General features: G+C 44.7%; 1 protein-coding gene across 1 annotated transcript in view; it reads right to left on the bottom strand.

Annotated features, from left to right (window-relative positions):
- Positions 1–13,609, bottom strand: part of ROBO2 (roundabout guidance receptor 2) — a 707,829-nt gene that overhangs the window by 38,049 nt on the left and 656,171 nt on the right. Inside the window, exons 23-24 of the mRNA XM_074983473.1 lie at positions 10,610–10,870; positions 1,095–1,303 (exon numbers count right to left, since the gene is read on the bottom strand). Coding sequence (XP_074839574.1) covers positions 1,095–1,303; positions 10,610–10,870 — 470 coding nt within the window. The remainder of the gene's footprint in view (positions 1–1,094; positions 1,304–10,609; positions 10,871–13,609) is intronic.

Here is a 13,609-nt window from a genome sequence, read left to right as displayed (position 1 = left end):
AAAGGACCCCACCTACTTCGAAGTTCCCTTATTCCTATGAGCAGATGGGAATAAGGGGACTTTGAAGTAGGCGGGGTCCTTTCAAAAAGGAGCCCCGTCTGGACGAGCTGCGCGGCGGTGAGCCGCATCAATTTCGAAGCTCCGCGGCCGCCCGCATGCTAATGAGGTGCTGAATATGTATTTCAGTGCTTCATTAGTAAACATCAAAATGGCCATTTGCATGGCCATTTTGAAGTTTTTGGATAGTGTAGACGTGGCCATTATGTATAGGTCTACCTTCAGTTAAAAGAAGAGGAGTGCTGATTCTTCAGAAAGGGTTCATAATGTTCACGTAAAAACATCTTTTTTCTAAGAAAACTCTGTGGCTTCCTATCATTTATTGACAGCAATTTTACTAATTCAGCTTTGGTTGGATAGTTTAGCATGCATTTTCAGGACCCTCTTTGTTGATCACAGATCTAGATATGCACGGAGTATGAAACAGTGAAGGCAAAGGTGACAGAATAATTAAATAATTAAATATCTTCACTGAAGGGAAAAATTGTTAAACCCAGCAATATGAAATAGGTCCACAATATATGTTTCACCTACATATACATTTTCTTCAGTCTACAAATAAACATTGTGCTGGTCTATCCAAGCTTATTCTGATAAGTCTTTTTACCTCCATGTGCTCATCCGTTCATGCTTTTTACACAGCCCTATATCTAGAAACATTTTATGATAACATTTACTTTTTATGCCGCTCCCAATATGCAAAGTATAGTATATCATTTCCAAGTTGAGGGCATCCTCCCCCTCTTTTTATGTAATAGACTAGCTTTCCCCAAAAGAGTGAACTTTCCATGAAGGACAGCATATAATTTGAGTTTTCTTTCATGTCTTTAAAGCTTTTTAAAATTCATGAATTTTCTTATCATTTTTGCAGCAAAGCAAAAGTATTTTCAAATCCTTTAACTTTAGTATTTAATATTAACATATTTTAAATATCACAGAAATAGAATGGAATACATTTTTGCTTAAAAGGTATTCAATTTATGATGAATTTTAATATTATAAACAGGAAGATTTCACTGTTAAATGTATTTGATTACCTGTCACAGAGCTGTCTAGATTGTCCATACTGGATCCTGGAGTATGTTCCAGACCTCTTAGTGGCCTAGTGATTTCTATAGCTTCCTCATCAATGTCCTCTTCATCATCATCTGGAATGTCTGTTTCCAAATCTGAAATAAGTGTTCCAGCTACATAGCCAAGTGGTGGAACTGGGGCCAGAGGAGGTTGAGTATTGCTTTGGATGTGCCTGTACAAACAAACAGAAATGCAGTTGGGCCGAGTGGAAGACCTGGGCTTGGTGAGCCAATGAGAAAAGAGACAATCTCCCAGTATAGCCTGAATATACATAAAAAAGTTGATTGTAAGTTGCTTACCCAAGAAAAGTTGAATCTCGTATTTTATCTCAGCTACATACATGGTTATCACATTATCAGAGTATCCGAAAACAATATTTAAAGTTTTTCCTTACCACCACATCAGTGGTGTGGAGAACTGTTATTACGTCCACATTGCAGAAGGAAAACTGATGAGGCACTGAGACACTTATGGAGTTGCCCAAGATTATGTAGGAAATCTATGGCAGCATAGGATCTACTGCTGGAACATCCTTCCCCTTAATTATAAACCAAAACCTTTAAAATTCAACATGTACTGCAAGATGAGGATACCTGTCCCTGCCACTCCAAACTAGGTAGAGTAAAACCTCGAGTTACACAAGGGTTACATTTCTGCAACTCTAGCATAACTCAGATTTTAGCGCAAGTGCAGGGGAGATGGGTGCCAGGCCACAGCCTGGTTTCCTACTCCTGTCGGGGCAGCAGTTCTTGGTGGGCTGGTCAGTTTCCTGACTCCCACAGTGGCAGCGAGCTGAGAACCAGAGGCAGCCTGGCTCTCACCTCCCCTCCATTCCTTGTAGGCAGCAAACTGTCCTGGTCAGTTTCCCAGCTCTGCAAGAGCGGGGAAGACAGGAGCCAGGCTTCCACCTGGTTCCCAGCTCCCTGCCACTCCAGGGACTGGGAAATTGCTCTTGTCGGGGTGGCAGCCAAAAGTCAGGCTGCCACCCCTAACTGGAGCAGTTTCTCCACTCCTGTCAGGGATGGTAGCCTGACTCTCAGCTGCTGCCCCTGACAGGAGTAGGAAACCACTACTGTCAGGGGGTGCAGCCGAGAGTCAGGCTGCCACCCCAGAAAGGGACAGTTTCCCTGCTTCTGTCTGGGACAACAGCCTGACTCTCTGCCGCTGACCGTGACAGGAGAAGTTTCCTACTCCTGTCAGGGGTGGCAGTCCTGTTAACCCGAGACACACGCAACTTGGTTGCACATATCTTGAGGGTTTACTGTATTATAAATGGAATTCAGCCTCAAGAGCAGACAATGGCCTCCAAGAGAGGAGTTTTCAGGTAAGAGGGAATGTATCTCATCTTCAGCAAGCATTCATTTAGTTTGACCAACTAGAGCTAATTTAATGAGAGCACAATAAGGTCATCTGACCTGATTCAGCTCACAGAGTGTATCAATAGACCAATCAGGCTCATCCAGGTCTTTGACTATAACATCTAGACAAAAGAGCAGGTAACAGTTGTCATTTGTTTGATGATATTAACCTCCCTCTATTGTCTTCTTTTACAGGCCAGTCCTCATAAGAACTTTACAACATATTATTGACCATCCTTCCTTATCAAATATACCATTAAAAAAGCACTCAATTAGACTTCCCTTTGTTTTTAGATGGTAATCCTGTTTACAGCAAGCATTCTAGGTTGGAAAGCTTCATGGTATATCTTATGTACCAGAGTAAATGAAGTTTATTTGTCTCAGTACTCTTTTTAAAAGAATATATTACTATTGTGATATGTGCAGTGCTTTTCAGATTGACCAGAATCTAATGCATTCATCCTGCTTTAGAAACAGTCTTTGCATGATAGCTTTTGAATTTGCATTTTCTCACATGTATATTGGATGCAAAGGAAACCTTGCCTCTTAATTTAACTCTTGACAAACTGTGATTAGATCTGAGTGAACCAAATATGCTTAACTTTAAAATATGTGAACAGAACCATTGAAGTCCATGGAATTTCTCATGTGCTTAAAGTTAAACAAGTACATAAGTAGTAGTAGTAGTCGAAGGCATCCTTCAGTCTGCATAGACTATGGATCGCGCCCTTTAAAGTTTCAATTGAGGACTTCATTCACAGCGTCTATTGTGACTATGAAGACCCACACGAGACTAGATTAAGGCTGTAATAACTCCGTATTGTTCCAGTAATCTTTAATGCCTTGTCTCCTAAGTCTTCAGTCAGTCAGTCTCTGTATTTCCCCTCCCAATATTCTTGCAGTAATTTATCTAATCCCTTTTCATCTCTTCAGTTTTCTTCCTCTGTTTTCAGAGCAGTAATTTTACAGAAAGAAAATCAAGTGACAAATCTTACTTGTAAAGGTACAATCCAACTCCTATTTAAATCAAGGGCAGTAAGATCAGTAAGATCAGCCCCTAAGATAGTAGGAGCAGTAGAACTATATTACAGCAAACCACAGACCAACCAAGTATCACAAACATAGTAAAATCACCTTTCCTTAACTGATGCACTGCAGATTTGCTATATTGGCTGATGTTTGGCTTCTAGATTCCAATGTGAATAAGAAAATCTATTCATTTCCTATTAAAGATGATTGTTCCAAAGTCAATTACTGTGGCCATTCACAAGTCCAATTTTGGCATCTGTGACCCTTGTTTGTTATGGAACCTCATGACTGGCTTTCTGCTGCCTCAGTCTTTGAGAAGTGAGTTGTTTTCTAGAGCATTTTGTTTGAGATGGTGTTCTGACAGGCCAGAAGAGGGTTGTCAGAAGCTGGTGACATTTTAACTTGTAAGTTTGCAATCTGTGAAGCGGATCCTGGTTAGCCAGCATGATAGAAAGCTCAGAATTTGTCTTCTTGATGTCAAAGGAATAGGTCCCCAGATGAACTGGCCAGGGAGGCTAGGTCTCAGAACATTTTGTCTGCGCCAGTAGTAGACCATACTGGGTCATCTGATTGCAGTTGAACACATTATGTAGAGCAGGTGTCACTCACTGGCTGTGTCTCCACTTGCTCCCAACTTCAAAGGGAGCATGGTAATCAGGGCCATGGGAGATTACTAATGAAGAGCTATGGTGAATACGCAGCACTTTATTAGGCTAATTTTCCCCTGTAGCAACTTCGAAGCATCAAACTTTGAATTGCTGGCATGTATGTACTCGCTGGCACTTTGAAGGGCCCACACTACTTCGAATTCCCGTTACTCCTCAGAATTTTGACCTATTCCTTTGACGTCAAGAAGACAAATTCTGAGCTTTCTATCATGCTGGCCAACCAAGATCCGCTTCACAGATTCAGAGGATGTCTATTCACCACACAACTTCATTAGTAATCTCCCGTGGACCTGATTACTATGCCCCCTTCGAAGTTGGGAGAAAGTGTAGACGCAGCCACTGTATAGCATCATTCCAAAATGGCCCCCCATCCCTTATTAAAAAGTCATGAAGGAAACTTACTGAGCAGGTGTGCTGTAGGGGGTGGGTATGTGTGTGTCTCACAGAGCGTGTGGGACTTCTGCTGAGAGTAACCTAGGTAACCAGGTGACACCTCTGGACTGCAGACAAAGAGGGAGGCAGAGCCTGAGGCGTGTGAATTGGAAATGGGAGTTGGAAAGCAGTCAGTCTGGGCTGGGAGAGAGAAAGACAAAGGAGCGGGCAAGGCCCCAGCTCCAGGAGCCCCTTGGGATCGCCTCTCCCCAGCATGAATTGGTGTCTCTGGCTGCTGTACTGACTCTTCTGTACAACGCTGTGTCCTGTTGGTGAATAAACCCACTGTTTTCCTGCTGAGTGAGAGTCACTCCTGCCTGTGGATGGGGTGCAGAGTTTAGGGATGCCTGAACCCCATCACACTGGTGGCAGAGGTGGGATCTACTGCACCCTGAGGATGGAGCATCCAGCAGAAAGTGACTGGGGTGCAGGAGGAAGAAGAGGGGACAGCGAGACCCAGGTTTGCTGAAGGACAGCGAGGTGCAGTTCCCCAAGGTGGAGGGGCCTGTGGCTGAACCCAAGCAAGTGTGGTCATGGTCCCTCAGCGGGCATGTCACACCCAAGGAGGGGTACTCCTGGGTGTCCATTGGAATCGGTCCTAGAAGGCGGAGGGGCTGAGTGACCTGCCAGGGGGCTGACAGACTGAAGGGATTCTTCCAGGAATCGTGGAGTGCAGCAGGCATCGTCCTGTGAGTATGCAACCCCACTCAGCAACTGTGCTGTGAAGCGGCAGCACCTGGAAACTGAACTGAGATTAAAGGAACTGGATAAGGGAGCGTGAATGTGCAATGGCAGAGCTGAGGGTTAAGGAACTCCTGCAGGGGTGAAGCCAGACCAGGGGAGGGAACCCTGGACTGCATGGAGCTCTGAACCGAATGGCCTGCCACAGTTTAAAGAGTGATTCCAACCCATTGTCTACCAGAGGCCAAGACAGACTTGCGAAGAGTTTTCCAGGCCTGGGCCGAAGAAGGGTGCCTGTGTGTCTGCGCAGGCAAGCAGTTTGTCCACTGGCAATGGCAAGTTGTCTGTGAGAGAAGCTGCCCCACCTTCTGGGTGTGTCTGAGACAAGTCAGGGGGGCTGGGACAAAGGAGAGAGTGCCTCCTATTGTCTGTCTGTGTTGAACAGCAGCAGCATGCTTGGGGAGACAGCAGAGCCTGCATTTGAAAAAGGTGCCAACGAGGAAACTAGTCCATTGTCTGAGAAGTCCCCCAGCTTGGGGTGGCTGGAGAGGGAACCCGGAAAGAGCATTCCAGGCATGACTCTGAATCCAGCCATGGCGGCTGGAACAGACGGAATGTCTCTGGAATTGGCAGTGGCATCCCTGATAAGGACGCTGGTCTTTGGTGCAAGGAAGGGTGCTTCTGCTTCTAGGGAAGTGAATCCTTTGTCTGAGCCTGTCAGGGCTTGAGATGGGGCCAAGATCCTGAGTTGGATCTGAGTGCAGCTGAAGCCCAGATGGGAAGTGGGCCTAGTTCAGTGTCTCTTGGAGGACGATGCTTTAACTCAGTCTGGTTCAGTTAGTATCATCAGGGAATCCCAGAGACCAGACAATTCTGGTGCTTGTTCTTTGCCTGATGCTGAGGTGTTGCTTGCAGGGGGGCGAGAGGACTCTGTCTGACCAGAGTCATCCTTTAGCCAGGACACAGGAAGAGCAGACTGGCAAAGGAGTTATGCTGCCTCATGAAAATAAAGAAGCTGGTAGCAGAAGGGAGGAAAGTGATCTTAACCTTTTGTCTGGTGGTACTAGCTGTCTACCTGGAAGGGGGTTATATGGGAATCTGCCTGATGGGCCAGAAATGATCCTGGGTGTGGGTAAAACCCAGGAGGTGGTTGTGGCTCAAGGGAGCAGTGCGAGTGGTTGAGGGTGAGTTGTTGTTTGAGGGAGCTCTTGAGGAAGATAATTTCTCTGAAACTTTTCCTGAGAAGTCTGTGGGGATTGTGGAAAATGGGAGTGTGGTGAAGGAGAGTGAGCAGGAAAGGTGCTTGTCTGCAAGAGCCAGAGCCAGCCCTTTGCCTGGAGAAGTTTGTTTCGGTTCCTGATGGCCAGGACCTGCCTGAGTGTGAAACCACTGGCTGTGCTCTGGATGGATCCAAACCAGGCAGTATAAAGGTTTCTCAGCAACTGGAAGTTGGCCCAAGCAAAGTGAAAACTCTCAGGGAATGTGAGCAGCCCTGCGATAACCAAGTGACTGGGAGTGACCAGCTTACTGGGAATGTAGTGCTACTCCAGGCTGGTGTTGTAAGTGAACAGAATGGGTCTCAGGTTCAGAGGAAAGATAGTGTGGCTAAGTATGTGGAGCGGAACAGCTGCACAGTCAATCTCTGTAGGATGCAGGAGATGGCCAGCAATTCCCCATCTCCAGATGCTGGAAACACTTATATTCTCACAATGTACTCCAACTCTGATTCCACAGGGGACAGAAGTTGGAGGTGGAAGGACAAAGGAGCTGTGGACCTGGTGGGCCAGTAAGTGGCAAGCAGGGATTCCTTCATGTGGATTCTGTGTCTGGGACTCACAAAGCAACTTTCAGAAAGCAGTTTGGTGTGCAAATTCCTAGAATGTCTGGGAGGAGGAGGTCTTTCTGAGGATCAGCAATGGCCTAGCTATTGTTAGAAAGGAGAGCACACCCAGAGAGATCAGATTTCCACCCCACTGAGCCAGGGAGAAAATTAGAACTTGATCGTGCAAAGAAAGGCCTCAGCCATTTAGCCCCCAAATGCCAGATTCTCAAGGATGTTACACAAAGGTTGTGGTATTCCAAAGAGCAATGCAAATGGATAATTGCAATGGGTTTGCTCTTGTTACTCATGCTGACTGCTGTAACCAATGGGCGCTGCTACCAAAAGTTGTAGAATTGTACCATGTACTGAATGTTTGGAAAGAGCCATTTAACGTGTTGCTACTGATGTATAAGCATGAATTGTATGTTGAAGGCGTTTGTAATTCTGAAATGTCACTGTTGTTCCCTGTAACTAGTCTTGCAACCTCTCACATGAGAAGGAACATTCCAAACCTATTGTATGGCATGGAAGGGGAAACTGAGACACACAACCATATTCATGGTATGGCTAAATGCCGAGGGTAGAAAGCATTTGCACCTTCATTTAGTGGACTGTAACTGAATTCCAAACATTTGCTGGAGCAGCTGTTTCAACTAGTGGCCACATGGTGCAAGGCCCAGACCAGAGAGGAACTGTTTGATCTGCTGGTGCTGCAGCAGCTTTATGGGCTCTGCCTGCCCAACTTGAGAACATGGCTGATGGACCAGGGGGCCAAAGCAGGGAGACCACCCAACCCGAGGCAACTAAAGGGGCTTGCCTGGCTGCATCACACGAAAGGGGCCAATACCAAGTTGCTGATGTAGAGCCTCCCCCTGCATGATTGTGACATGGAGATGGTATGCATCAAGGGGAGCACTGAGGGTATAGCAGATGCCTTATCAAACGGGGATGCCTCAAACTTCCCCAGGTCAGTGGCTCAGTGACCTCACTGAGTTTGGTCTGGAAGTGGGGTGAGATGTGATGTAGTGGGGGATACGTGTGTGTGTCTCACAGAGTGTGTGGGGCTCCTGCTGAGGGTAAGCTAGGTGATCAGGTGACACCTCTGAACTGCAGACAAAGGGGGAGGTGGAGCCTAAGGGGTTTGAATTGGAACTGGGAGATGGAAAGCAGTTAGTCTGGGCTGGGAGAGAGAGAGAAGATGGAGGGGGCAAGACCCCAGCTCCGGGGGCCCCTCAGGATCTCCTCTCCCCAACATGAATTGGAATGACTGTCTCTGCCTGCTGTACTGTACCACGCTGTGCCCTGTTGGCTAAAAACCCACTGTTCTCCTGCTGAAAGAGAGTCACTCCCGCCTGTGGATGCGGTGAAGAGTTTGGGGACACCTGAACCCCATCACAGCAGGGAAAGAGATTTCTACCTTATAGGTAAACCAAGCAATTCTGCCTGTCTGCTGGTTTAAAAGGCTTTCAGGTGGCGTGAGTTAACTTTTGGTTTGTATATATGATTTATGGGTGTAATGTATATTTAAGTGGGTGTTCTTCTGTAAGCTTAAATCAGGTGGATGACCCTACCCAAAAGAATATAGATGTCAAAACAAGATCCACAGTGTCATCTGCCACCAAAATGGCACCTGCAGTTTGCAGGCCAGTGGAAGCAAAACAGCTGCGAAACCCAGCTTGGTAGGCTTCACAGACAGAGCACAGATTTGTGTGCCCACTCAAGTCAGATATTGGAATGGGCCAGGATTAGCCACTGCCTGAGGTACGGGCTAGGGCCTACACTAGTCAATGTGCAGTAGTGCTTAATTACCCCGTTGATTTAATGCAGCTTGTAAATAGGCCTCGAGACATCTAAGAGAAAACTGCAGGTTTTGAGTTGGCATGGACTGTTTACCTCTCTGTTCTATTTATGACAACTAACGTTCAATATAGTCGTGGGCTTTCTCTGCCAAGGAAGCATGCCTGCTTCTTTACTCATGAGCCGTGTCTACACGTGCACGCTACTTCGAAGTAGCAGCACTAACTTCGAAATAGCGCCCGTCACGGCTACACGCGCCGGGCACTATTTTGAAGTTAACTTCGACGTTAGGCGGCGAGACGTCAAAGTCGCTAACCCCATGAGGGGATAGGAATAGTGCCCTACTTTGACGTTCAAAGTCGAAGTAGGGACCGTGTAGTCGTTGCGCGTCCCGCAACTTCAAAATAGCGGGGTTCGCCATGGCGACCATCAGCTGAGGGGTTGAGAGACACTCTCTCTCGAGCCCCTGTGGGGCTCTATGGTCACTGTGGGCAGCAGCCCTTAGCCCAGGGCTTCTGGCTGCTGCTGCGGCAGCTGGGGATCCATGCTGCAGGCACAGGGTCTGCAACCAGTTGTCAGCTCTGTGGATCTTGTGTTGTTTAGTGCAACTGTGTCTGGGAGGGGCCCTTTAAGGGAGCGGCTTGCTGTTGAGTCCGCCCTGTGACCCTGTCTGCAGCTGTGCCTGGCACCCTTATTTCGATGTGTGCTACTTTGGCGTGTAGACGTTCCCTCGCAGCACCTACTTCGATGTGGTGCCGCGCAACGTCGAAGTTGAACATCGACGTTGCCAGCCCAGGAGGACGTGTAGACGTTACTCATCAAAATAGTCTATTTCGATGTTGCTACAAAATAAGCTATTTCGATGTAGGCTTCACGTGTAGACGTAGCCATGGAGTGCCATCCAGCAACTACCTATATTTATCTTCTGAAATTCTCAGACAATTTTTTATTTTCTCTAGATGGAAAACTTGTAAAAGGACAACTACTACTTAAGGGACATCCAGAAATCAACTGACCTTCAATTCTTGTCCTGTGCGGCTAAAAAGTTCTTTTTTAGTCCCTGAAGAGATTGCATCTAATGTTTGTTTTATAGTGAAAATGTTACAGTGATATTTGCTTGTTCTTCTTTTGAATAGGCAAACAAGTCTAAAAGACCAGCTACATTCTTTGTAATTTAACAGCTTTTTCCTGCTGTTTCCATTTTCTTCTTATTAAAATTAGAGGTGATAGTTCAACATTATATGAAAACTCTTAGCCATGCAGATATGTCATTCTCATTGGAATGGGAATGAAGCTAATTCTCAAAAAAGAAAAAAAAAGTTTTGTTGATAATGAAGGTGCCTGAGTTGAAGTTTAAATAACTATTTAGTGCCTTGTTATTTCTAAAGTTCTAATAATTTCTATTTATTTGGTATTCTGAAATATGTGGATAAAAGTTACCTGCTGATGGGGTTGATCAATAGCATATACTAGCATTCGGGATGCATATCAACTTTAGATGTATTTGTAATGCAATTTTAATACAGTACCTAATTTAGCCTCCCCTTTTCATGCCACAGAGATACTCTTTTTAATATATTTTTTTCAATTAGCAGCTTCAGTTGTTGTGAAGCACTAAGGATTCTGACAGTGGATTCTGTATTATTACAGTATCATTTTCTCAAATATATTTGTCTAATTCAAATATTTACCATGTTTGTTTTGTTATGTCAAACTGGTAGGCCCTGGTTAATTCATCCAGGTGGGCTTGAAGCATTGGCTGCATTTCCTCGCGTGGAGAAGGCGTGAGAGTTGCAGTGGATTGCTGCCCAAAGGAGATTGCTGGTGAGGAGGCTACCCCTCGGACAGGTGGTGTTGGGACTCTGTCATCATCTTCTTCAAGCTCATCCTCCATGCCCTGGTGTAAGTAAGTCTGAACTGGTAAAGGAGGACACCAACCATCACTGTCATACCTGAAATCAAGAGCATGTAAATTTAGTGTCTACCAAAACTAGAATGCTCAATATATTACAGGGAAAGACAGGCATCTTTATTATTTATTATTCACATTATTCTAGAGCCTAAGACTCCAGTGTTATAGACTAGACCCCATTGTGCTAGGTGCTGTACAAACTCAGCAAAGCTTAGTTTTGAGGATGAATTTGAAGATGCACATTGAGGTTGTTTGGAAGATGTTTACGGGGCATGACCACCCTGATATGTAGAATTGTTATTTTAAATATAAGTACAGCAGCAATTACTGAAATTTGTCAGATTGGTTGTTTTTTTTTTAATTACCTTATGATAGGTAAGCAATTTGAATAACATTTGCTACAAGTCACATGTCCATTATCCTGTTTAAAAATATTGATTAGATAGGGTTATTTCACAATTGCCAAAGGAAATAAACTTTTTCTCAGGGTTATTAAGCTAAAAGAATATATTAAAGGCTTACCTGCATCTAGCCATGAAAACCCAAGCCACTGATTAAGAGACAGTGAAGGAATTCAAATATTTAGTCATAGCACTTGCTTACTTCCACCCTTCTAATAAACATATGTTAGGTCTCTTCTTGCAATACCCAGAGCAGTGACTAAAGATATTGGACCATGCCAAGCGAGATTTGGAAGATTTGCGGTTACTATTGTTCTATATGAAACCCAGTCTTCACTTCTGCAGAGTTGTTAAATTAATCTGTTACTGGGAAAAGAACCAGCCTTTTCACATGCTGTTTTATTGCCTGCTCTTCACCACATGACCTTTAATATAGTCCAGATACAGGAGTGAGGGAGGTAGTTGATACAGGAGATGCCTAGTCTAGTTTGATGTCCTGTCCTGAGGAATTCTCATCTGGACATTTAGCATATATCTACATTGGGTTTTAAAACACATGGCAGCAAGTTTCTGAGCCTGGGTCTAGAAACTCAGGCGCATGCTACAGCATTAAAGACAGCAATGTAGCACTTGAGTTTTAGAATGTAGTGCAGACATCCGCCTAAGGGCATATTTTTAAAAAGGTGTTTAGGCATCCAGCTGGATTTTCAATAGTAGATCCCAGGTGCTTCTTAAAATTCCATTATTTGCCTATCTGCATCTTTAGACACCTACATACTTTTAAAATCTGTCCATTTGGTCCATGTGCCAGCCCCCTTTAGCTCCTGCTCACTACAAGGGAGCTAGAAAAAGGGGAGAGAACATGGCTTTTAATGTAAAACACAACAGTTCGTTACATCTTTGTCTTTCAAAGCACAACATGTAGTGATTTCAGAAGTTATGATTTCCACAAAGATTGTAAACTGTGCACACAGCCTTTCTGTATTTTATGCAACCTAGAAAAAATATTCAATTCATACAACAGCATCACACCCAATTCGTGCCATGCACAAGTGGAGGCTATATACCTACGATAAATCACAAAGCCCTCTGGTAAATTGCATTTATCATGCACCTGGACCATTTGCCAGCCCCACCCCTACTAACTACTCTCCACTGGAACTATTTAAATGCCACTCTAAATTTCTAAACATCTTCAACACAGGAGCCAAAAAAAAATGTAAATGGCTCAGTCCTATAAAGAAACACAGAAAGGCAGCCTCAGGCCACGAAGGCTACAATCTGAAGTTTTATTTCTAGTCTATCACATTATGGGAGAAAGTACATTCAAGTTGCATTATCATAGACTCCTAGGACTGGAATAGGACTCAAGAGGTCATCCAGGGTGTGTCTACACAGCCACATTATTCTGAAACAAACTAACCTGGAAGAGATAGTCTGTATCTGGGACCTCATGGATTAGGAGAAGAGAAGATTGGATTCTTCCAGACACTCTCATGCTGATATTAGTTCGTTCATTTTCAGATCACAAGGCCTATCTCAATGGATTCAGTTTTCTTGTGCGACATGGTCATTTCCAAATATGTGACATTATGCAGAGTATTTATGCTAGAAATCTCAAACTAATTAAGATAAAACTATAAAAAGAAAAATCTAAGCAACTATTTTCCCCAATATTTCAATATGACAGATGACACACTTAGCATAAACTTGATTTTTCTCAACTTGCATTTGATTTCAGCAGGTTGAAAGAAAAAATGCAGAAAAGGCCAAAACCGTACTGGCTAATTCAGTGGTGGGCTGCACATAGCCCACCAGGTTCTGTATGCTACCTGTGCAACTTCTTCTCACCCCTGCCCTGCCACAGCCAGCACCTCTCATGTGCTGGTGGCCTTGCAGTGAGGGGAGGGTCCTGCTCCTCCTCCCAGAACTCCTGGAGCACTGTGTGTATTCCCACTCCATCCCATCCCCTCCTGCTTTCTCCCAGAGCTTGAGCCCTGCAAATCAGCTGATTCACAGCATACAAGTGCTGGGATGGAGGGGGAAGATGGGGCATGGATAAGTGCTCCATAAATGCTTAGAAAGGAGAAGGAGGAGGAAAAGAAGAAGAAGGGACGGCACATGCTCCAGGGAGGAAGCAGTGAAGCGTCTGGGTGGGTGTTTGAGGGAAAGGGTAATATGGGGTGTGGACTGCAGTGAAGGGGAGAATCAAGCAGCCCCTGGCAAAATAAGAAGTGTCTCAAATTTAGAGCAAGGGTACATGTGAGGTGTGTGTTGATTGTACACAGCATTGTGAGAGCCATGTGCTCCCTCTGCTTCTTTATATTACTTTTGTCAGTGATTTAATTTGACACAAAAATGGATCGCTTTGTGTTGGA

The sequence above is a fragment of the Carettochelys insculpta genome, chromosome 1 (assembly GCF_033958435.1).
Source record: "Carettochelys insculpta isolate YL-2023 chromosome 1, ASM3395843v1, whole genome shotgun sequence".
Lineage (NCBI taxonomy): Eukaryota > Metazoa > Chordata > Testudines > Carettochelyidae > Carettochelys > Carettochelys insculpta.
This window is presented reverse-complemented; position numbering and strand designations above follow the sequence as displayed.